Source organism: Nerophis lumbriciformis, linkage group LG09, assembly GCF_033978685.3.
Source record: "Nerophis lumbriciformis linkage group LG09, RoL_Nlum_v2.1, whole genome shotgun sequence".
Taxonomy (NCBI): Eukaryota; Metazoa; Chordata; class Actinopteri; order Syngnathiformes; family Syngnathidae; genus Nerophis; species Nerophis lumbriciformis.
The window spans coordinates 15238789-15264808 of NC_084556.2; the positions used below are offsets into that span (position 1 = coordinate 15238789).

Consider the following 26020-nt stretch of genomic DNA (forward strand, 5'->3'; position numbering starts at 1 on the left):
CGATCCGATATTTGGATCGGATCGGCCGCCGATATTTGCAAAAAAATGCGTATCGGCAAGGCATGGGAAAATGCCGATCCAGATCCAGTTTAAAAAAAACTCCGGTCCGTGTTTTCCAACGCACCGATTTAAATAATACATTCCACTTTTCTGCTGCTCCCTAATTTCCGTTCCGCATTTTCCAGCACACCTTCAACACATCCACAATTCTCACGCAGTTGCTTTTAGCTGCTGGCATTACACGACAGGCTCTTTTCACTCTTTCCTGTGTCTCCCTCTCACAGACAGCGAGCGCACCTTCTTACACACGTCACATGTCACATACTGTCACGTCATACGTCACATACGTATACGCCCTCTCCCAGAAAAGAGCGAGGTAGCAGCATGGCTAACGTTAGCTGTGATGCTAGCGCAGCCGCTAAAGTGCGCGCCTGCTCAAGCGTCCTCTGCGCACGGCAAATCTATGCCACGCACTAGTGATGGGTCCGGCAACATCGATGCATCGGCGCATGCGTCGAGCTCATAGAGCAAAACCCTGGCGGTGCGTGTACCGCGTTTAGAAAGTCACGTGACCGATCATGAGCTGTTTTGGTCACGTGACCGACACGCGAACTGTGTCGCACTGATGGCTCCTCTATGCCCTGTGAGCGGGTCTTTTCTACAGCCGGAGAAATAATAACTAAATAATAACTAAGAAGAGAAATCGTCTAAAACTAATACGTCGGAAAAACGTTTTTTTTTTGTTTTTTTTTATAAAAATGTGTAAAAAAATAAAATTAAAAAAATTCCCAGTCCACAATCATCCACAACACGTTCTCTTAGATTTCCATGTTATGATACATGTTCACATTATTTATTGACTGTATCTAGAAAAGATAAAAATATATTTTTATTTAAATGAAGATATGAAATAATCCTAAATGAAATACAATGACTTGGTTTATATTATTGTATATACTAGGGCAGGGGTCACCAACGCGGTGCCCGCGGTCACCAGGTAGCCCGTAAGGACCAGATCAGTCGCCCGCTGGCCTGTTCTAAAAATAGCTCAAAGAGCAGCACTTACCAGTGAGCTGCCTCTATTTTTTTAATTTTATTTATTTACTAGCAAGCTGGTCTCGCTTTGCTCGACATTTTTAATTCTAAAAGAGACAAAACTCAAATAGAATTTGAAAATCCAAGAAAATATTTTAAAGACTTGGTCTTCACTTGGAATAAGCGGTAGAAAATGGATGGATGGATGGGTCTTCACTTGTTTAAATAAATTCATTTATTTTTTTACTTTGCTTCTTATTACTTTTAGAAATACAATTTTAGAGAAAAAATACAACCTTAAAAATGATTTTAGGATTTTTAAACAAATATACCTTTTTACCTTTTAAATGTATTCCTCTTCTTTCCTGACAATTTAAATCAATGTTCAAGTAAAAAAAATTTTTTTTTATTGTAAAGAATAATAAATATTTTAGCTTCTGTTTTTTCGACGAAGAATATTTGTGAAACTTATTATGATTAAAATTCAAAAAAAATTATTCTGGCAAATCTAGAAAATCTGTAGAATCAAATTTAAATCTTATTTCAAAGTATTTTGAATTTCTTTTAAAATGTTTGTTCTGGAAAATCTAGAAGAAATACTGATTTGTCTTTGTTAGAAATATAGCTTGGTCCAATTTGTTAAATATTCTAACAAAGTGCAGATTGGATTTTAACCAATTTAAAACATGTCATCAAAATTCTAAAATTTATCTTAATCAGGAAAAATTACTAATGTTCCATAAATTATTTTTTTTATTTTTTCAAAAAGATTCAAATTAGCTAGTTTTTCTCTTCTTTTTGTCGGTTGAATTTTGAATTTTAAAGAGTCGAAATTGAAGATAAACTATGTTTCAAAATTTTATTTTAATTTTTTTCGTGTTTTCTCCTCTTTTATACCGTTCAATTAAGTGTTTTTGTCATCATTTATTCTCTACAAAAAACCTTCCGTAAAAGGAAAAAAAAATGTACGACGGAATGACAGACAGAAATACCCATTTTTTTATATATATACATTTATTTATTTAGCTATTCTTGGTTAAATCACACTTACGTGTAACTTACAAATGACAATATATTTATTTATTTAAGTGTGTATCAAACTGGTAGCCCTTTGCATTAATCAGTACCCAAGAAGTAGTTTTTGGTTTCAAAAAGGTTGGTGACCCCTGTTCTAGGGCATAAAATCAGTGTCAGTTGAGTCGGTTCATAGGTTTCCTGTAGGGATTTTTAATGTCCAGCAGATGTCAATATTTAGTGACACAGTATCAATACAGTTTTGCAATGTGTCGAAACGCTTCATGACGCCTCATCAACCCATCACTACCACGCACAAAATCAAATAAAAAAATAAGCGCATAACAATTTTCGACACACGGACACGACAGAGAAAACAGTTTTCGTCATCATTGTTCAAATATTATAACGTCTGTCGAGACGCTTATCTCCATTTGGTGCCACACGCCCACACCATCAAAATGCCGAGGCAAACATTTCCACATCAACACCGTATGAAAAAAATTGTGATTTTTTTTTTTAGTTGTGATTTCCCTCTCTGCATGAAAGTTATACTGCATATATTAATGCAGTATGAAGAAGAATGTTTTAATGTAGACACATAGAATCATCATACTGCTGTGATTATATGCATCAAGTGTTCATTCAAGGCTAAGGCAAAATATTGAGATATATATCGTGTATCGCAATATGGCCTTAAAATATCGCAATATTAAAAAAAGGCCATATCGCCCAGCCCTAGTTCAATGATGCCATTTCTGTTTGTCATGTATAATTTTGTCTATTTTGTGTTTATCCTTGAATAAACAGGTCAGTTTCTTGTTACCAACCATTGTGTATTATTCAAACTCCCCTAATTCAGCTGGCTAGTTGTTATCAAGAGTACTAAAACCCTTTTCAACATGATTCTGACAACTAAGTAGGCTAAATAACTTTTAACTTTAATACATGCTCAGGTAGGCCAGTATCGGTATCGGTCAGTATCGGTATCGGATCGGAAGTACAAAAACAATATCATTATCGGATCGGAAGTGCAAAAACCTGGATCGGGACATCCCTAATTATGACCACATTAATGTGTGGAAAGTCAGGTTGTCATGACAATGTCACACTACATCTTTACCCTATAGGCTCAAAGCTCATGACCACCAGAAAAAAATGGTGCTCTTTGCTCAAGATGACCCCAAACATTACACATCTCGTGATTGTAATTGGTCATCATTTTGGTTCAAGCCAGCCACAAGTCACCAAGACTACTAATACGGTATTAACCTAAAAAAAGAAAAGCTTGCCAAAACCATTCACAGGGTTTAGACTAGATATGAATTTGCAAGGCTGATTGGCAGTCATTGATTTAGTCAATTTAACTAGGGACGGCATGGCGCAGTGGAAGAGTGGCCGTGCGCAACCCGAGGGTCCCTGGTTCAATCCCCGCCTAGTACCAACCTCGTCATGTCCGTTGTGTCCTGAGCAAGACACTTCACCCTTGCTCCTGATGGGTGCTGGTTAGCGCCTTGCATGGCAGCTCCCTCCATCAGTGTGTGAATGTGTGTGTGAATGGGTAAATGTGGAAGTAGTGTCAAAGCGCTTTGAGTACCTTGAAGGTAGAAAAGCGCTATACAAGTACAACCCATTTATCATTTAACTATAGTACTCGATAAAAGGTTTATTTTTAAGGCCAAAAATAGATATTCACTCAGTATCACTTTCTTTCAAATACTTATTCAGCATTTTTTAACTTTAGAAAGTTATATGGTTGAAACCGATAATGATGCCAAAAAACATAAAAATGGATGGGAAGTCCTCAAATGCTTATTTTGAAAATGTAAATTTTGTTTATAGATTATATGCAATCTGTTGTTGTGTTCCTTAATTTGAGTGTACATAAATGAAGGTGTGTGTTGCTGAGCCTGACCTGGACATAATCTGGACTGGACCTGGTTTTAAGAACCCTTTAAACAATCTAATTTCATTGACAACCTGGTCTGGTGAAGATAATGTCCTTTATTGAAAAAAATAAATAAATAAAAAAAATTCTTGAACAAAGAAATTAAAATAAAAACAGATACATAGAAACTACTAATTAATGGAAATTAGTACAATTAAATGTTAAAGTTTAGTACTATTAGTGGACCAGCAGCACACACAATCATGTGTGCTTCACGGACTGTATCCCTTGCAGACTGTATTGATATATATTGTAGGAACCAGAATATTAATAACAGAAGGAAACAACCCTTTTGTGTGAATGAATGAGATTGAGTGCGGGAGGGAGGGTTTTGGGGTTGGTGCACTAACTGTAAGTGTATTTTGTGTTTTTTGTTGATTATAATTGGTCATCATTTTGGTTCAAGTCACCAAGACTACTAATACGGTATTAACCTAAAAAAGAAAAGCATGCCAAAACCATTCACAGAGTTTAGACTAGATATGAATTTGCAAGGCTGATTACTGTCATATTCTATGATCACACAGCAAAGGGGAGCCAGCGGCTGGCAAGTCCACCAAAGGGGCATCATGGGACAGGAAATCTGACAGGCTGGGTCAGCCAGATAACGCTTGATATTAACCAAATACCTTAAAACACCTTAGCCTCCATAGCAGTTGTGTCAAATGTATGGCCCGCGGGCCGGATCAGGTCCGGGAACAGGTTTTATCCGGTCCGCGAGATGAGTTTGCGAAGTACAAAATTGAGCTGAAATATTTGAATGAAAGAAACTGGTGTTCTAAATGTGTCCACTGGATGTCGCAATAGCAATTCTTTGTATCCCCGGCTGCCAGAGTGTGCATTACTTCAGAGGGGGTGGGTGATTTTTATTTTGTATTATTTTTTTTTTTTTAATAAAGAAATACAATCATGTGTGCTTACGGACTGTATCCCTTCAGACTGTATTGATATACATTGATATATAGTGTATATATTGTGTTTTTATGTTGATTTAATAAAAAATACATTAAAAAAAAAAAAAACATTTTCCCTTGTGCGGCCCGGTACCAATCGGTCCGGTGGCTGGGGACCACTGTCCTAATAGGACATACCATCTTTGCAAACCGTTAGGGGAAATTTTGTGGCCACTTTGTCAATGCATGGCAAATATTTACTCTCCTGAGACATCTACTTGCTTAATGTCTATTTGTGCTAAGACATGATGCAGGTCATCACTACATGGAGCACACTGGCACCATGAACCACTTTTTCAATTTGTGGATGCTGGATGTTCCACACCATTGACCGGAGCGACTAAAATATAAATGAAGCATTCCTGCAGCCTGTTGGCAATAGTGTGACGTTACTATGGCAGCAGTCACTATCGGCCACTACATTAGGTACAGCACAGAGTAGAATGAGAGCCGATACAAGAGTTGGATCAAAAGATTATAGACACTGGAGCCTGTAAAGTAAAAACAAAACAAAACACGAGGCATTAAGCCAGTAAATCTTGTGTGACTTCTGCCTAGTGAACAACCAAAGATGCTAGCAGTTTAACTTATTGCCACATAGGAAAGGTTCTGGTTGCTCAGTACAAAATGAGCAACACAATTCAGAGACCAGTGATTCTCAACTTGTGGGCCTGTACCAAAAGTGGGTGGCCGACAATTGAAAACACCTGTTAATTGGGACTTATTATGCAAAAACTACTTTTCTAACCTGATGATACCTGCTGAGACGGTCAGAATACAGCTTAAACATAGTCTGTAAAAACTTCTGAAGAGACGGTCAGAAAGCAGCTTGAAGATGGTCCGTAAAAAATAATCTATGCAACATTTTGACCAAAGAACCACCATTACATGTTATGTAGACCAGTGCTCCCCAACCACCGGTCCGGGGACCGGTACCGGTCCGTGGCGCATTTGCTACCGGGCCGCAGGGAAACATTAAATAATTTATAAACGACTGCATTTTCTCCAACTTACTTTTGCCTGTCCCATTAGACACACCAATAAGCTTGTTTATAGATGTACAATAAAACTCCTGATAGGAAGTTGCCATTTTGTTATATTTGTTTTAACTTTGTGACATGATACAATGCACATCAATGAACATATAAAATATACATGTGACAGATTGTATCCAAAGGCTGATTTCCATCAGCATTTCATTGAAAAGAAACTAGCCCAGGGCTCCCACTAATTCAGCGTTATAGTGAGCTGTATTTTTCATGCACTTATTTTTGCTGTATTTATCTGACACAAGTAGTTAAATAATTGCGATCATAAGTCCGCTTACAATGGAGCCTAAGGGAACCGCTCTATTTTGCCCATAAAGCCCTTAAAAAACATCCAAACACCTCCATTAGGGTTTTATATACAAACCCCGTTTCCATATGAGTTGGGAAATTGTGTTCGATGTAAATATAAACGGAATACAATGATTTGCAAATCCTTTTCAACCCATATTCAATTGAATGCACTACAAAGACAAGATAGTTGATGTTCAAACTGATAAACTTTATTTTTTTTTTGCAAATAATAATTAACTTAGAATTTCATGGCTGCAACACGTGCCAAAGTAGTTGGGAAAGGGCATGTTCACCACTGTGTTACATGGCCTTTCCTTTTAACAACACTCAGTAAACGTTTGGGAACTGAGGAGACACATTTTTTAAGCTTCTCAGGTGGAATTCTTTCCCATTCTTGATTGATGTACAGCTTAAGTTGTTCAACAGTCCGGGGGTCTCCGTTGTGGTATTTTAGGCTTCATAATGCGCCACACATTTTCAATGGGAGACAGGTCTGGACTACAGGCAGGCCAGTCTAGTACCCGCACTCTTTAACTATGAAGCCACGTTAATGTAACACGTGGCTTGGCATTGTCTTGCTGAAATAAGCAGGGGTGTCCATGGTAACGTTGCTTGGATGGCAACATATGTTGCTCCAAAACCTGTATCAATTAATCAATCAATGTTTATTTATATAGCCCTAAATAACAAGTGTCTCAAAGGGCTGCACAAGCCACAACGACATCCTCGGTACAGAGCCCACATAAGGGCAAGGAAAAACTCACCCCAGTGGGACGTCGATGTGAATGACTATGAGAAACCTTGGAGAGGACCGCGTATGTGGGTGACCCTCTCCCTCTAGGGGAGACCGAATGCAATGGATGTCGAGTGGGTCTGACATCCATCCATCCATCCATTTTCTACCGCTTATTCCCTTTTGGGGTCGCGGGGGGCGCTGGAGCCTATCTCAGCTACAATCGGGCGGAAGGCGGGGTACACCCTGGACAAGTCGCCACCTCATCGCAGGGCCAACACAGATAGACAGACAACATTCACACTCACATTCACACACTAGGGCCAATTTAGTGTTGCCAATCAACCTATCCCCAGGTGCATGTTTTTGGAAGTGGGGGGAAGCCGGAGTACCCGGAGGGAACCCACGCAGTCACGGGGAGAACATGCAAACTCCACACAGAAAGATCCCGTGCCTGGGATTGAACCCAAGACTACTCAGGACCTTCGTATTGTGAGGCAGATGCACTAACCCCTCTTCCACCGTGCTGCCCCTGGGTCTGACATAATATTGTAAATTCCTTGCAATAGCTGGTTGAGAAAGGTTTTTCTTAAACTGTTCAACAATTTGCTCACGCATTTGTTGACAAAGTGGTGACCCTCGCCCCATCCTTGTTTGTGAATGACTGAGCATTTCATAGTATCTACTTTTATACCCAATCATGGCACCCACCTGTTCCCAGTTTGCCTGTTCACCTGTGGGATGTTCCAAATAAGTGTTTGATGACCATTCCTCAACTTTATCAGTATTTATTGCCACCTTTCCCAACTTCTTTGTCACGTGTTGCTGGCATCAAATTCTAAAGTTAATGATTATTTGCAAAAAAAAAATGTTTATCAGTTTGAACATCAAATATGTTGTCTTTGTAGCATATTCAACTGAATATGGGTTGAAAATGATTTGCAAATCATTGTATTCCGTTTATATTTACATCCAACACAATTTCCCAACTCATATGGAAACGGGGTTTGTACATGATTTAAGTATTTATGTAATGTAGTAACAGGCACATGTATAATATGATGTAATGATCCCATATTTAAAAATGTTTAAGCATATGCTGCGCTTTAATTTCAAAAACGCATCATGAGTCATGACGTATGCTTTTTTTTCCAACATCACTGATTACTGCTCACTGCAGACTTCATGAGAGCCAACGAACAAAATGAAACATCACTTACTGTACAAGGTCTGCTGTCATTAGGATGCCGACTGATAGAATCTTGCTATATTCTTGTTTAGATAAAGAATGACTCATAATCCTCGCCATAACCACAACACCACGGGGAGCTCCACTAACCACGTTAAACCCAGATTCCGATCTAACAAAGGTCTTAACTCATTCTCTTTCTATGCCACATCAATGTGGAATGCGCTCCCAACAGGTGTAAAAGAAAGGGCATCTCTATCCTCCTTCAAAACCGCAATAAAAGTACACCTCCAGGCAACTTCAACCCTAAACTAACACCCTCCTCGGATTGTTAATAATCAAAAGTAAATAATCAAATGTAGATACTTTTTCTTATGCCTTCTGATGTCTCTCTCTCTCTCTCTCTCTCTCTCTCTCTCTTTCTCTCTATGTCCACTACTTGCTGTACATATCCTACCAAGTTAGACCTACACTGTTTCAATGTCCATTTCTCTGTTCTCAATTGTTGATGACTGAAGTGATGATAACAACCAAACCTAACCCCCCTCCCCTCCCCCACCACACCCCGGATTGTAAATAATGTAAATAATTCAATGTATATACCCTGATGATTATCTTGTGTGATGACTGTATTATGATGATAGTATATATCTGATAGTATATATCTGTATCATGAATCAATTTAAGTGGACCCCGACTTAAACAAGTTGAAAAACTTATTCCGGTGTTACCATTTAGTGGTCAATTGTACGGAATATGTACTTCACTGTGCAACCTACTAATAAAAGTCTCACTCAATCAATCAATCAAAATGTTTATTTACAAGTTTGAATGCATAAAAAAAAAAATCAATTTGTCATGTCTTTCATAATGATTGTGAACGATATGCAAAATTCCAAAGAAGTGAAGTTCCCCTTTAATGTCCCTTTTGTGAGACAAATATTTTGTTCTTTTGGCCAGGTTATTGTCATTTTGCCACTGTGGTTTCTGTTAAAACAGTAATTTATCCTGTGCTGAAAAGTCTCCATTGGAGTATATATTATGGTCTTTATTTATCATTATTATTATTGTTTCACTGTCTTTTATTTAATTTGTTTCCTGTGTATTTTCCCTCATTTTGTACATGGCACGCAATTTAAAAGAAATGTTAAAAAGCCAGACAAAGGGCATGTTTCCAGCTAGTGTTTTTTTTTTTTTAATAAGCGATTTAAACTGAGCCTTTTTTCTCTTTTTTGGTGGAAAGTTTTACATAAAGTTATATATTTATATAACGTAGCTTTAATGTAGCAAGATACTTTTGTCGTGTAGCTTGTAGTGTAGCTTGCTACAATTCTCTGGGTATTCCCAGAGAATTCCCCTGTAGCTTAACTACATTTATTGAAGAGTAACTTGCAGCTTAGCCTACGATATTTTCCAAGTAGCTTGCCATCCCATCACTGCCCTTTTGTTGTATTTTGTAATTTATTTTATTGATACGGTCCCGCATTTTTGGCTCCTACCAGTTGTTTCCGTGTGCCCGAATAGGAGGAAATGGAGAAAAGAAAAAAAAAAAGAGAGAGCGCGAGACATGTGAAGTGTTGCTGTGCTGTGTGCAGGGGCGCCGAAAAGGGGGGGTAAAGGAGACGGATTCTAGGGGCCCATGATGGAGGGGGGCCCAGAGAGGCCCCTAATAATGATGAAATTATAATACAAAAAAAATAATGACACTGTGTTGGGGGCCCTGTAAAGATTCTTTTCATGGGGCCCAAAATCCCTAGAGGCGCCCCTGGCTGTGTGTGTGACATAAAGTGGAGTCAAGCGTGTCCTGCCGTTGTGGTACTTCTAGCAAGGAAGACAATAGCCTGCTCAGTGGCCTTGTGGTTAGAGTGTCCACCCTGAGATCGGTAGGTCGTGAGTTCAAACCCTGGCCGAGTCATACCAAAGACTATAAAAATGGGACCCATTACCTCCCATCAAGGGTTGGAATGGGGTTTAAATCACCAAAATAATTCCCGAGCGCGGCCACCACTGCTGCACACTGCTCCCCTCGCCTCCCAGGGGGTGGAACAAGGGGATGGGTCAAATGCAGGGGTTAATTTCACCACACCTAGTGTGCGTGTGACTATCAGTGGTACTTTACTTTAACGTTAATAAAACTATCATCCAAACAACTCAACTGTAACCCGCCTTTAACCCACATCCTCCGAAGTTGGTGAGAGACCAAATAATAGGGGTACAGACAGGTGGCAGCTGTGTTTTTGTTTGTCTTCGTGCTATGCTAATTAGCTGCAGCAGTCAACTAGCTACGCCTTTTGGACGTTTAGTTGGACACCTTGCACTATGTTTGAGGAGCAGCCACAACTGTCGAACGTAGACGTTGAGGACAACGACTCCCTCGTTGATGGCGCCGCATCTGGCTCTCGCGAGGCCGCGGCACAACTCGGCACTTCAAAGACTGTTGTTCACTACCGCGTGGAGTTGCTGCTATGTTTTCACTGTGACAGTAAAAACAAAGAAAGTTTTGCTCTATGAAAAATAAGATTGGAGCTGGCAGTGGAAGTTTGCACGGATATTGCTACAATACTCCCCACTCGCCTTAGTGGAGATGCATTAGCATACTGGCTGTGTTTACCAAAAGAAGCGCAAAACGGATTATGAACAACGTGGAGCCAAGCTAAATGACGTATTTGGCAGGAAATAATTTTTGCTTCATTTTCAAACTTTTGTTAATGCCAGACAACGCCTGTCCAAACAACCACTCAGAGGGTATGCTGCTGAAATCACAAGGCTGGTCCTGGAAGCGTTCCACAACTATGGCACGCCAGCTATTGCCATGGAATGCTTTATAGGGTTTGTAGCTGGACTCGACCCCATTCTTCAGTCAAAATGTCCCAAACTAGTGTGGATACACTGGAAGAGGCCTTAGCAGTTGCATGTAAGTGGGAACGCGCGCAGGAGGCTTTGAGACTTCTGCCTCCACCTTTCTCACCAAGCACTGGTCTCTATCCAACTCCTTCTCAAAATGAGCCACTGTCTGCCATGGTGCCCACCAAAAATGCAACAAGCCACACAGACAGATCTGATGAACTTATTGATGCAATTAAACAACTCACAAATATGTGCAAATTCTTAAACTGCACGTTGTCTATCAAGAACATGATAAGGGTTATGCTGATCCACGCCATGCAGCTCGCTTGATTTTTCCAGACGTGAATATGAACATTCTGACTTCTCCAGAGGTGACCGAGGCAGAGACAGATACCGCCGGCCTCCATAAGTGTCTCCTGTCTGAGATGTTCGCTCTTCTACACCCACCTATCATTCACCCAGCAGATCGCAGAGGGACAACAGCTGCGCCAGACGTTCACCGGACCACCAACACTAACCTACACCTTCATCATCGCCACCTTGTCGTCATTAGTACATCTCCAGCTACGAGAGAAGTTCTAGACCAGGGGTGTCAAACTCAAATACAGAGTGCCCCCCCCCCACACACACACACACACACACACCTTGTAGCGTCCCGGAAGAGTTAGTGCTGCAAAGGGGTTCTGGGTATTTGTTCTGTTTTATTTATGTTGTGTTACGGTGCGTATGTTCTCCCAAAATGTGTTTGTCATTCTTGTTTGGTGTGGATTCACAGTGTGGCGTATATTTCTAACAGTGTTGAAGTTTTTTATTCGGCTACCCTCAGTGTAACTTGTATCGCTGTTGATGAAGTATGTGTTGCATTCAATTGTGTGTGCATGCAGAAGCCGCACTGGCTAGCTGACTGGCTGACTGGCTGCCTGGCTGGCTGACTAGCTGCCTGAAGTTTGGAAGACTCCCGGGAGGGTTGGCAAGTATTAGAATTAGCAGTGAATGCGGTGGCGGGCCAGCTGTAGTGTTAATTTGATATTGCCTCAAGGGCCAAGTGAAATTACACGGCGGGCCACATTTGGCCCGAGGGCCAGAGTTTGACACCCATGTTCTAGACCATACAGTCCAGGCAGATGGCAGCCGTCTCATCACCATGGTGTCAGATCTTCACCCTACCATGACTATGACCGTGACTCGCCCTATAACTCAAGTAGACACAGGCCACCCACTACACACTCAGATAGACTAAGACAGTATGACAGAGAACAGCATGTGATGTTTATTACAGCGACCCCAAGTTGTTCCTAGAGCTGTCACAGGTGTCTACCTGGACAATTTACGCACCCTCGCTATGAATATCAGACTTGGCAGTAAGATGTTAACACACACTGTCCAAATAGTCAGAAATGTCACACAGCCAGTAATACACACTTTGCTGTTTTGGACTTGAAAGAGGGTCTCCTTAAAGTAGGTAACCGAGCTAGTGTCCCACTTCTCAGTGCTACTGAGACTAACCCTTTGTGTTGCAACGACATTACTGTTACATGTCACATGTCAAAGAGAAGACAGCCTTTAACAGTGGCAGCGGACTTAACCAGTTCAAAGTTATGCCCATGGGACTGACCAACGCTCCTCCTATATTTCAAAGACTAATGGAGCTACCGTAGTCCTTTCAGTGACCACTTGCAAAGCTTTGAGGTTTTTGACCGGTTTCGCACAACTGGTCTCAAACTAACAGCCAAGAAGTGTCATCTGGCCCAAATTTAATGTAACTTGCCTTGGTCATGTTGTCTCGAGGCGCGGACTTCAGCCTGACGCTATGAATTTGGAAAAGGTAGGAAAGTGGCCAACACCCAGGACCGCCATGGAAGTAGAGCATTCATTAGATGTGCTCTTACCACCGGTAGGTTTGTCAGGAACTTATCTGTCTTTGCTGCCCCACTGCATTTATTGACTCATAAGGGTACTATTTTCAAATGGACAATTGAATGTGAAGATGCATTCCAGTCACTCAAACATGCTCTCACTAACCCACCAGTTGTAGCGCATCCAAACTTTCTCCAACCTTTTTTGCTATACACTGATGTGTCACTAGAGGGCATTGGTGCAGTGTTAGCACAGCTTAAAGACAGTAGGGAATATGTTATCGCCTATGCAAGCCACACGCTGAGCTCGTCTGAAAGAAAATGGTCTACTTTTGATAGTGAACTTTGTGCAGTTGTTTGGTGCGTGAGACAGTTCAAACACTTCCTTTCCGGCAGTTCCTTTGTGGTGATCACGGACCATAAACCCCTCCTGAGCATAAAGAAATCCCCAGTGGTCAACGACACTACCGGTAGACGAAGTAGATGGGTTCTAGAACGACATGTCTATAGTTACACCATAACTCACAGACAAGGTAAACAGCATGCCAATGCTGACGCCAAATCTAGGCGTCTTAGCGTACACAAGAATCAGGCCAAAGCTGTAGAGTGCGTTACTGTAACCGTCACTGACGCAGACAAATCAAATCAAATCAAATCAACTTTATTTATAAAAACAACAGTCTTATTAATCCTGACATTGGCAACACTGTCTATTGACATTGACCTTTTACAAAGACAGCAACACGATGACAAGTGCCTCAACACCGTCATTTCATGGTTAAATAACAGTGCAAGTAGACCCTCTATTGATAAACTACGACATTGTTCCTCCTCACTATGAAAACTGTGGCATGAGTATCCCAACTTAACCATCAGACATGGGATTCTCTGTAGAAAGTCAAAACAGAGTCCTCACTCGCCTTTCAAGTTATTTTGCCTACCACTTTACTTCCCACTGCTTTGACAGCTTTACAAGGGAATCGATTTAGTGGACATTTGAATGCCGACCGCATACTTCAAAGAGCCAGGCATATCTGTTATTGGCCATACATGTCATGTAATGTACATATCCTCTGTACTGAATGCTTAGCATGTCAAACCCGAGGTTGACCCATTCCACATGAACACAACCCACTGCAATCAATCCAAGCAGACAAGGCTTTCAAACATTTGCGGCTGATACTACTGAGATAGCTATAACATTTCAGGGAAACAGGTACAGTATGTGCTTGTGTTTCATCATACTGTGTTTTGCATTACTGTGTTAATGTTTAGCTGAACTGCAGACAGTGTTATTATGCATGTTTGTGTATTGTATAGTGGATGTCGGGATGCCATATTTGCATTCTGTACTTTTGTGTCCATTTTTCCTTAGGTATGTTTTGAAATGGGGACATTTCATTTGTTAGCATAGGATGACTGTAACATTTCATTTAGTATGTTATTCTATTTATGTATGGAAAGTAATTTATGTTAGGCAGGAATTACTATTATTTTCAAGTAACACAATCGTTGTATTTTGTCATTTGCAGATCAACCAAGCAGCACCAGAACCACACCGGGCTGGTAGAAAAATCTGACGTCTCCTCACTTTTTTAACCCACAATGGCCGAAGGAGAGCAAAACACGTTGACGAGGTTGCAGATATATTCTTGCTAGGCCATTTTCAAGAATAACATTTCAGAAGAAGCTATATCTCGTGAGACGATGTTGGCCAATCCCCGAGCTCGCCAAACTGTCCCAGCCGGTGAAAGGGTTTGTCCTCAATGTTCAATCAACCGACTATGAGCGGGACCCCTAACTTATGGCTTCTGACGGGTGCTTTTATATTTTAATATGTTTTTACAATTACTTGAACTTAGACAGTACTTTTATTGATTTTTAAATACGCCGGAAAATAGCCTGCTTTGTACACTATTGAAGTGGTTCAATACGCAGTAGTGTGAATGTGGGTTTCTGTATAGTATTCCTCCAGCCGTGGTCATGTGATGACATAAATTATGGTATTATGAGAGGTATTTATTAAGGTCGGACGAAGTAGGACATCCTTGACGGCCTAGGTGTGAAATGTACAGCCCGCCACTGGTATATAACACATGACAAAAAATTAGTTTACACAACAGTAAAGTTACCGTATATAAACTGCCATCCCTCCATCGTATATGGCTGACGTAGGGGATAACAGATATTATTGTTTATATTCAGAGCAGCCATCTTTGAAGCCAACTTGGGGGTGGGGAGAATGCTCCGACCTCGAGGGCCATTCCAATTGAAACATACAACTCGGAACTCGAAAATTCCGACTTCCTAGAACGAATGGAACGCAACATTAGCACACCCCCAAACACACTCACGCGATGTGTAATCACACCAGAGATACACTTATTAAAGATTCTTAAAACTTTGATTTGTAATTAATCGTGATTATTTACGTGTAAACTTTGGACAAAGTGTGATTAAATATTCAAATCGTTTAACGGTCCTACTTAAAATACATTAGAAAGTTGGGGTCCTCTAGACATCTGCGTAAACATTGCAAACAACCCCTTTTCTAGTTTTCTGTACTTTAAAAAAAAAGACGCGCTCAAGCACTTGCTTTTGAAGTTCTTGGTTTTTATATTGAGAATCCTCCTTTTGAAGGACTAGCTTTAGGGGGAAAAGGTGACATATTCTGAAAGTAAGCTCTGAAAATCCCATCTTCAGCAAAAGGCTAAGCTAGCATGATGCTGCTGTTCAAAGGTAACTGAAAGGTTAACACTGTAGCTCAAGCTCACATATGCTATGCTTGTGTTGCTAACATGTTCTACTCCTTAATGTTACGTTGTTGTTTGTGACATATGGAATGTATTATGTTGGACAAGTGAATATATCCAGTGTCTATGTAAAAAGTGGATAAAGTGCAAAATAGCGCCTCTTGGAGACACACTGCTCATTAGCATTAGTGTGTTCCGAGTAGTGTTGTCCCGATACCAATATTTTGGTACCGGTACCAAAATGTATTTCGATAATTTTTGGTACTTTTCAGTACTTTTCTAAATAATGGGCACCACAAAAAATGGCATTATTTTAACAAAAAATCTTATGGTACAAACCCCGTTTCCATTTGAGTTGGGAAATTGTGTTAGATGTAAATATAAACGGAATACAATGATTTGCAAATCCTTTTCAACCCATATTCAATCGAATGCACTACAAAGACAAGATATTTGATGTTCAAACTCATAAACTTTATTTTTTTTTTGCAAATAATAATTAACTTAGAATTTCATGGCTGCAACACATGCCAAAGTAGTTGGTAAAGGGCATGTTCACCACTGTGTTACATGGCCTTTCCTTTTAACAACACTCAGTAAACGTTTGGGAACTGAGGAGACACATTTTTTAAGCTTCTCAGGTGGAATTCTTTCCCATTCTTGCTTGATGTACAGCTTAAGTTGTTCAACAGTCCGGGGGTCTCCGTTGTGGTATTTTAGGCTTCATAATGCGCCACACATTTTCAATGGGAGACAGGTCTGGAATACAGGCAGGCCAGTCTAGTACCCACACTCTTTTACTATGAAGCCACGTTGATGTAACACGTGGCTTGGCATTGTCTTGCTGAAATAAGCAGGGGCGTCCATGGTAACGTTGCTTGGATGGCAACATATGTTGCTCCAAAACCTGTATGTACCTTTCAGCATTAATGGCACCTTCACAGATGTGTAAGTTACCCATGTCTTGGGCACTAATACACCCCCATACCATCACACATTCTGGCTTTTCAACTTTGCGCCTATAACAATCCGGATGGTTATTTTCCTCTTTCGTCCGGAGGACACGATGTCCACAGTTTCCAAAAACAATTTGAAATGTGGACTCGTCAGACCACAGAACACTTTTCCACTTTGTATCAGTCCATCTTAGATGAGCTCAGGCTCAGCGAAGCCGACGGCGTTTCTGGGTGTTGTTGATAAACGGTTTTTGCCTTGCATAGGAGAGTTTTAACTTGCACTTACAGATGTAGCGACCAACTGTAGTTACTGACAGTGGGTTTCTGAAGTGTTCCTGAGCCTATGTGGTGATATCCTTTACACACTGATGTCGCTTGTTGATGCAGTACAGCCTGAAGGATCGAAGGTCACGGGCATAGCTGCTTACGTGCAGTGATTTCTCCAGATTCTCTGAACCCTTTTGATGATATTACGGACCGTAGATGGTGAAATCCCTAAATTCCTTGCAATAGCTGGTTGAGAAAGGTTTTTCTTAAACTGTTCAACAATTTGCTCACACATTAGTTGACAAAGTGGTGACCCTCGCCCCATCCTTGTTTGTGAATGACTGAGCATTTCATGGAATCTACTTTTATACCCAATCATGGCACCCACCTGTTCCCAATTTGCCTGTTCACCTGTGGGATGTTCCAAATAAGTGTTTGATGAGCATTCCTCAACTTTAACAGTATTTATTGCCACCTTTCCCAACTTCTTTGTCACGTGTTGCAGGCATCAAATTCTAAAGTTAATGATTATTTGCAAAAAAAAAAAAAAAGTTTATCATTTTGAACATCAAATATGTTGTCTTTGTATCATATTCAACTGAATATGGGTTGAAAATTATTTGCAAATCATTGTATTCCGTTTATATTTACATCTAACACAATTTCTCAACTCATATGGAAACGGGGTTTGTACATTACACATATGTTTCTTATTGCAAGTTTGTCCTTAAATAAAATAGTGAACATACAAGACAACTTGTCTTTTAGTAGTAAGTAAACAAACAAAGGCTCGCAATTTAGTCCGCTGACATATGCAGTAACATATTGTATCATTTTCCATTCCATTATTTTGTCAACATTATTAAGGACAAGTGGTAGAAAATGTATTATTAATCTACTTATTTATTTACTGTTAATATCTGGTTATTTTCTCTTTTAACATGTTCTATCTACACTTCTGTTAAAATTTAATAATCACGTAATCTTCTGTTGTTTGGCTACTTTACAATAGTTTTGGGTGATACCACAAATTTAGGTATCAATCCGATACCAAATAGTTACAGGATCATACATTGGTCATATTCAAAGTCCTCATTTGTCCAGGGACATATTTCCTGAGTTTATAAACATAATATACATTTTTTTTAAACGAAAATAGATTGTGCGATGCTAAAAAATATTGACGTAATCATAGTAGTATTGACTAGATACGCTCCTGTACTCGGTACGATTACAGTGGATGTTAGGTATATATACACCCATGGCATTTGTTTACATTCAGGAAGGTGAGCTACGGTGTGTAGTGAAGCATGTTTAGCTATTCCTCGTCCTGCTGAGATGATACTTGTAAGAAACGTACTTTATTTGTCGCCATGGAGGCGAGGATTAGTGATTTAGAAGTAGCTACAACACTGCCGACTGCGGGTGGACTTTAGCCGCTAGCTAGCTAGCCATGTCTTAAAGCACCTTTTCCTGAGGGCGTTTCAGTGTTATAACTTCACCTTTATCGTTCGTTTTTTAAGCCAAATCGCGTCCAATCTCCCTTTTCTGTCCACACACTGTGTCTGTTTGTAAGTACTCCGTGATTGTGCGCTGCGGAACATGCTCGTCTGCTCGTAAACCAGCAATGACACGACGTGATGACGAAGGGGGGGGCTAGGGGGCGCGGGACCGGTACTTTTTCAAGGCAGTATAGTACCGAATATGATTCATTAGTATCGCAGTACTATGCCAATACCGGTATACCGTACAACCCTAGTTCCTAGTAAGACTTATTACTATTAAAATGTCTAAATTCTAGTATCAAGGCTAGATTTTGGCTCTGAGACTTATTTAAAACTGTAGAAAAATACAATGATATGAGACCTTTTCTACTACATATCACTGTACCAGCAAAAATATTATCCTAGATAGGGCTATTTACAGTACTAAAAATGCAATCAAAAAAATCACTACAGCCACTAGAAACCCAACAGACTATCCAAAAATCTTGTCAAAAAAAAAAACCACAACAACAAAGGTGACATAACAAAATGCCCTAAAAACCATCTATTTACACGATGGACTGCTCAACCATTAGTAGAAGTTTTGTCTAACTTGAGCTTTTCCTCCTCTTTTTTTTGTCCATGTCTCGTCGACAGCCTTGTTAATCCCGGTTATGCAACAAATTGGTAAAAATAACTCAACGAAGGACGACTTTGGTAAGCAACTTTAATGAGTCTGGCAAAATATCAACTGTACTGATGTAATGGTGAAAAAAATAGCAGCGTTCGTGTTAGTTATCGTTGATATTTACCTGTTGTATTGCATGTGTAAAAAGATGTTTCTGAACTATTTTAAAACTACCAAAAATATCTATTATTGGATAGGCTTGTTTAGACATATGTATCAGTAAATATGCTAATAAATAGTTGTAAAACTTTGTGCAGATTTGTGATGAATTAACCCAGAAGTTGTTAGTAATGCTTATTATTGCTCTTATAGGACTGGAATGGAACAGTGCCTACCATCATTTACTGTACATTTTACTTAAATTTTTTAAATTGTATTATTTCAAAAAATGGCTTGGTGAGCTTTGTGTCCGTTTCAGTTTTTACTGCGTCAGGTATTAAGATTATGCCCAAATGCAGATGGGATAAGCTCCAGCCCTCTGTCTGCCGTAACCACACCAAAAACATTAGTAAAAAACTGTCTACCTAGCAAAACTGGTCATTGTCTGTTATAGAAACCAGGCCAAAACCAACTCTCTGTCATCTCTCAAATCAACAGCAGTCGCTCGCTCTCTCTCACTTGCACCGCCAACAACACACACACTCATAGTAGTTAGTCAGTGATGCGTTCACGGCAACACAGAACGTCAGACAACTTCAACACCACACAAAGTGTAAATTCCAGGTTGTTACACTATGACTCCTCAATCAAATGTGTGCTTCTTCTACTGTCATTTATTAAGAATGTTAATGTATAGATATGTATCATGAAATGCTCATAAAAAGATGTATTTTACAGACAGAAAGTTACAAGAAAGTACACTTCATCCCATGCTTACATCTCATTGTTCAACAGGAGAATGTTTTAAGGGATCTCTGAAAGGGGTACAAATTATTTCTAAAGCAGGACCCTCAGCCAAACATACAATAGTAGTACACAACTCATGAAAAACAAGATGTTTCTCAGCCGGGTTTTTTTTTTGTACATTTGTTTGCTTTATACATTTATGTTAATTTTGGCTTTTGTTAACCGTCACATTCCTTTTTGTTGTATTAAATATTTGTTTGTGCACATTTAACTTTAGTCTCTTCTCCCCCTTGGCGGCTGCGGCCCAAAGCCAGCCGTAACATAAATACAAAAGTATCTAATAATGTTTACTTTATGGATGTTCGAATCAGGTTAACACCTGTATGTTGTCGATTCTGATACTGTTTATTAATGAGTGAGATTGGCCGATACCAATCACAAGTATTAACTGTAATTTTTTTCAATGGTGGATTCTGTTGACAGTTTAACAATATCAAAACCATATTTAAAATAGTTCCTTATTCTCTTTTATTACATACAATTGTTTGATCGAAATAAAGTCACAAAAACTATCGACTACTCTTTTAAACCCTTTGGTTTGTGTCCTCAAAGTCCTTCTGTGTCCAAACAATTGTTCCCTGAGTTTGTAAACATGAAAAAACACAACAAAAAAATGATTTAGAGAAAAGAAAAATAATGATCTAATCACTCTAGTATCATATACTTGGTATCAGTACCACCAATTTATGAATCGATCCCCCCTCCTCTTAGGTGTTGTTTACTGACCATGACAACGCCAACAGTTGTTGATATATTATGCTCTCTCTAAATCTTATTTATCTACTTGTCAATTTCCTGTTGAAATCTGCTTACTTTCTTATGTAACGTGGTTCCATCTAACTTTACTAAGAACTTATTTCTTGGTGAAGCTAGCCTAGCGGTTAGCTTAGCTATTAGCCATACCTGTTCATGGCCTGCTCTCACTGTGTAAAATGTTTAGCCTCGTCCCCCAGTAATGATAGTATTGATAGCGATACTTAAGATATTAAGGAATGCAGTTTATTTGCTGCAATGGAGGTGATTATTATCAGTTTAGGGGACCGGCGCCACACTGTGTATTGAGACACGTAGTTAGCTTTTAGGATTTGTATCTGCACGTGACGTCACGTGCGACAAAGGTATGGAAATATGGCACCGTTTGATTTTACGTGACAGACTTTGGTTGGTACCTACAGTACAGGCCAAAAGTTTGGACACACCTTCTTATTTCAATGCATTTTCTTTATTTTCATGACTATTTACCTTGTAGATTGTCACTGAAGGCATCAAAACTATGACACCTGTGACGAAAAAACCCTTTTTAGGTGACTACCTATTGAAGCTCATCCAGAGAATGCCAAGAGTGTGCAAAACAGTAATCAGAGCACAGGGTGGCTATTTTGAAGAAACTAGAATATAAAACATGCATTCAGTTATTTCACCTTTTTTTGTTAAGTACATAACTCCACATGTGTTCATTCACAGTTTTGATGCCTTCAGTGACAATCTACAACGTAAATCAGGGGTGTCAAAGTTAGGGCCCGCGGCCCGCGAATGAATTGTCTATGGCCCTCAGGATGATATTTGATTAGTATTTTAAGCAGCCCACAGGCCACAGCCGCCTGCTGCTGTTTTGCACGCACCAATACTCCATCAGTGTTGGCGCTAGGAATTTTCAAAATGGGGTCCCAGGGACCCCATCAAGTCATAAAAATGGGGTCCCACAGTAAATTTTTGGGGTACCACTTTTTTGTAAGCGTTTTGAAAACAAATGATAAATATATGCATTAACCTGTTATATCTCACATTCTATATTGTGTTTTGGAAAAATGTTGTCATAAACGTTACTTAATTCATTTTAAAAACATTATACGAAAGAAAACACATTTTTATGCATATGGAAATGTATTCAGTTATAAACGTTCATTCACTTTCTTCTTTCCTTCATGGATCTAAACTTTGCCGGTATTTTTTTCTATATTTTTATTGTTATATTTTCAGAATGTGTTTGTTCTATTTTTGTCACGGCCCAGGCGCACTCCAGTGCGCATTCATCTGTGCACTGCGCTGAGCGCACCTCCAAGCTAGCGCCACTGCGGCTGCAGCAGGCGGCTGCTATCAATCAGCAATCTGCACATCTGTCGCTGATGAGCTCCCTGGGCTTCTTAAGCCAGAGCAAACCTGCGTTCCGGGCCAGAACGTAGTTACCTGTTCCGTACAGTAAGCCTACTCGTGTCTAGCTCTATGCTCACTCTCTCGCTCTTTGTGTTCTTCCCCGTCGTGCTCATTGTGTCGTCATCCAGCTTCCCGTCTTCCTTCCCCGTTGTCGAGCTGTGTGTCTCGTCTTCCCGGATCCCCTCTGGACTCTCTGCTGCCTCTCTGGATCTCGACCTCACGCCTGCCCTCTGACCACGACGCCTCGCTCCAGCCCTTGTGCCTTCCGAGCCTGCCTTGCCCTATCTTGGGCTTCCGCCTCTCACTCAACACGCACCTTCAACAACTCCCGGTAACACTCAACATATAATCACTACACATAGTCGCACACATATACATTTTGGCTTAGTTACACGCCTCATTGCATATTGTTTATTATAATAAATAGAGCTATACGACGTCCTGCATTCTATGCCGTCCCCTTCTTCCCCCTGTACCGCAGTGTTTCCCACACATTCATTTATTTGTGGCGGCCCGCCACGAAAGAATTACGTCCGCCACAAATGGATTTTTCGGCTTTTGACTCGCTCGACCGCTCATAAAAGCAATGGGACTCTGTCTGTGAATGTACCTTGTAGTTACAGCTCCGGTGCAGTAGGTGGCGGTAGCCTACTATGCATTGTAACTCCACCAATAGCACTTAATTCACCTGGTGGGCCAGAAGAAGAAGAAGAAGACGAAGACGAAGACGAAGAAGACGAAGACGAAGATGAAGACGAAGACGAAGACGACGACGACGAAGAAGACAAAGACGAAGACGAAGACGAAGACGGACGGACGGGATCAAAATACGAGGGTAATATAGGTTATGGTAGATAGGTTATAGCGGCATCGCTCGCGGCTCGTCATATATTTAACGTTAATCCGCGATTTCACCGAGCGTTTCACTGACGGGGTCCGGGGCAGACGCACGTAGTAACAGTCACGTGTTACAATACCGACGAGCTAACGTGTCCAGGTTATAACCCTGTTGTCAATAAACACACGTGGAGACCGTGCTTCAGATACTACATTAATACTCAAGCTAAAATGTCCACTGTCCACTGCAGCATGTGAATGCAATGAAAAGAATAAAATCTGAGCCAACCAGCTGTTAAAATGTTGTCCAGGTTAATGTTTTGGCCATTAAAGGCCCTTCATTTCAAGATTTCAACTGTGATCGGGCTTTAAACAGGTGGCTGACCTGTTCAGATGGGTGTAACTGCTACTGGTCAAATAATGTGAAATAGCATTTAATTTTACATGTATGCAATGCCATTTAAATGTAATTATAGATAATAATAATAATAAATACTGTGTAGTGTTGTAAATAGTCAACGGGAAGGATTTTAGTAAGATATAAGCCATGAGCACTACACAGCCAGAAAAAAACCTAGGCAGGACAAGTAAAAATATTGGGGCAAGTAGATTTGAGAAGTCGGGCAAGTAGAAAAATTAGGGCGGAGGGAACAGGTGAGACTCAGCAAACACTGAAAAATAAAGCAGGGTCAGATCAGAAATGCACTTTTCTCATGAAAAGGGTCCTAATTTATATTCTTATGTGCCTTATAGAGAGGACCACGACAAAACATACACCTCTGCCTCTGTTTCACTTTATGTTGCTGGTAAATAATATGGTTGTAGTAGTAGGCTAAAGTTAAATTATTTAGTATGCACTAATTAAAGGGGCAGAGCTTTAAGAGACATTTTAGCTTTTATATTTTATAAGATATATTTTTTGTAAGAACCACAGTTAATAAATATATTTCAGTGAATAACTAATTGTTCAAATCTGTATATAAATATGTACATAAAGTGTTGTAATTATATTCCAACTCCGCGTTCTTTTTGGTCATCGCCGCTGCCGCCGCCGCCCCCCAACCACACCACCACAAATAGATGCCTGCCCTGTGGGAAACACTGTACCGTAACAATTTTTGGCCAAAGTAAGACAAAGAAAACAATCTGAAGTTGTCTTTATTTTTTAGTTTTAATGCCATGATTTTAATAGTCCGGCCCGCGTGTGCAAAATGAGTTTGACACCCCTGACGTAAATAGTCATGAAAATAAATAAAACCATTGAATGAGAAGGTGTGTCCAAACTTTAGGCCTGTACTGTATATAAAAGTAGCAACATTGGTATCCATCCTTACATATACACTCATTAAACACAAAAGATACCCAGTTGGATGCATGATGGGCATCTATGTCCATGCAATGCTGCTTCACTTTTTACTCACAACCCAATTGATTGACTTGCCTAACAATGTAATTGAGAGCAGCCACTTGCCTTTAATGAGTGCTGACCCCTAAAAGACAATAGTGTGATTACCTCGTTCCTCTCAGTGAGTGTTTAAAATTAGGCCAGTGTGACACTCTGGGGCAGATGTGGGCCACCAGACACAGTGCAGTGTGTCGGTGTTCGATTCCCACTATGCAGACCAGCATCCTCTCATGTGCAGCAGCGCCACTTGGCCGGCTAATAAATGCATAGAGAGGAATTTGATGCACTTACACTACATAATCCATTACGGGGCTGGAAATGGCCATTGAAAACTGAACCACCCCCTCCCTGACCCTTCCTCCTCCCCCTTTTTCTCCTTCCATCCAACGTCACCCGTGTGGTGCAGGCCGAGATTCTCCCACTTCCGACATGCAGGCTAATGCCTAAATAATGCACAATCGCCTCCTTTGTGCGCCGCCACAGCGTAAATAGCACACATCGAGGCACAGCCATGTTGGATCGCACAACAACGAAGCATGCCCACGGAGCACTTTCATCCCCCTAGAAGGCCTCCCACGCACCCCCGCAGCTACCACCGTTCGAACACGGATGTGTACAACCGGACATCGTCTTACCTTACAGTCCAGTACGAGATGTCCTAATAGGCGGTCCATGGCGCGTCGCTGTATGCGTCTAAAGGCCGGAAAAAGATGTCGGTAGCATCATCATCAGCATCCTCAGTCAGCTCGATGAGGCAGCGATGGCCGGTGGCGGCGGGGAGGATGAAGAAGAGGATGCTGGTCGGAGTGGAGCCCCGCCCTCCGCACCACGCAGCTTGTGATGAGATCACTGGTTTCCGCCGCAGTCCACCAACATCCGGCTTGGCTGTGGGATAATGCTTTTTAAAATGTACACCTCGGATATTAAAAACTGACAAGTTAGATAGTATATTTAAATTAATTTACCTGTTTCTGTGGATTTTTTATTATTATTGCAGTAATAAGAACAAACATATAGTTTATTGGTGCATTGATTTTTTTCATGTTTTTTGTCTGTTTTTTTTCCATAAAAAAATTGCAAATAATATTTGGATCGCTGTTTGATTCATTCATGGTGTTAATTGTTTTTTTTTCAATAAATAATATCCATCCATCCATTTTCTACCATTTGTTCCTTTCGGGGTCGCAGGGGGTGCTGGAGCCTATCTCAGCTGCATTTGGGCGGAAGGCGGGGTACACCCTGGACAAGTCGCCACTTCATCGCAGGGCCAACACAGATAGACAGACAACATTCCCACTCACATTCACACACTAGGGCCAATTTAGTGTTGCAAATAATAAATATATGATATAATTTGATTGTTTCATTCATGTTTTTAATAGTTTACAAAACACAGGATAAGTTGTAAAATTCCTTTGTGCTGGCACATACTTGAGAGTGTTTGGTGATGACTGGTGGAATGGTGGATGGGTGCTTTACAATTGGACGCATCATCAGTAGTGTGCCCCTGGGTCACTGGGCGTTTCGGCCTTATCATTAGACGCCCTCTCCAGGGGTGGCCAGCCACAGGGTGATCGGCCCAGGGCTTGCGTCAATCCCAATTGATCATGAGTTGCTTGGTGGTGTGTATACATATATATATATATCAGTGACGT

The 26020-nt window shown here is 40.5% G+C and overlaps 1 protein-coding gene across 3 annotated transcripts in view; it reads right to left on the bottom strand.

The window, feature by feature from the left end:
* jakmip2 (janus kinase and microtubule interacting protein 2) overlaps positions 1 to 25169 on the bottom strand; it is an 84265-nt gene extending 59096 nt beyond the window's left edge. For 2 of the 3 annotated variants that reach the window (XM_061962511.1, XM_061962513.1), the window contains exon 1: positions 25001 to 25166. Coding sequence is in view for 1 of the 3 variants with exons in the window: in XM_061962512.1 (XP_061818496.1) it covers positions 25001 to 25039 (39 nt within the window). In the remaining 2 variants the exon portion in view is untranslated. Of the gene's footprint in view, positions 1 to 25000 lie in introns of all 3 variants that reach the window. The other variant, XM_061962512.1, reaches the window with a different exon arrangement.
* Between the last annotated feature and the right edge of the window lie 851 nt (positions 25170 to 26020).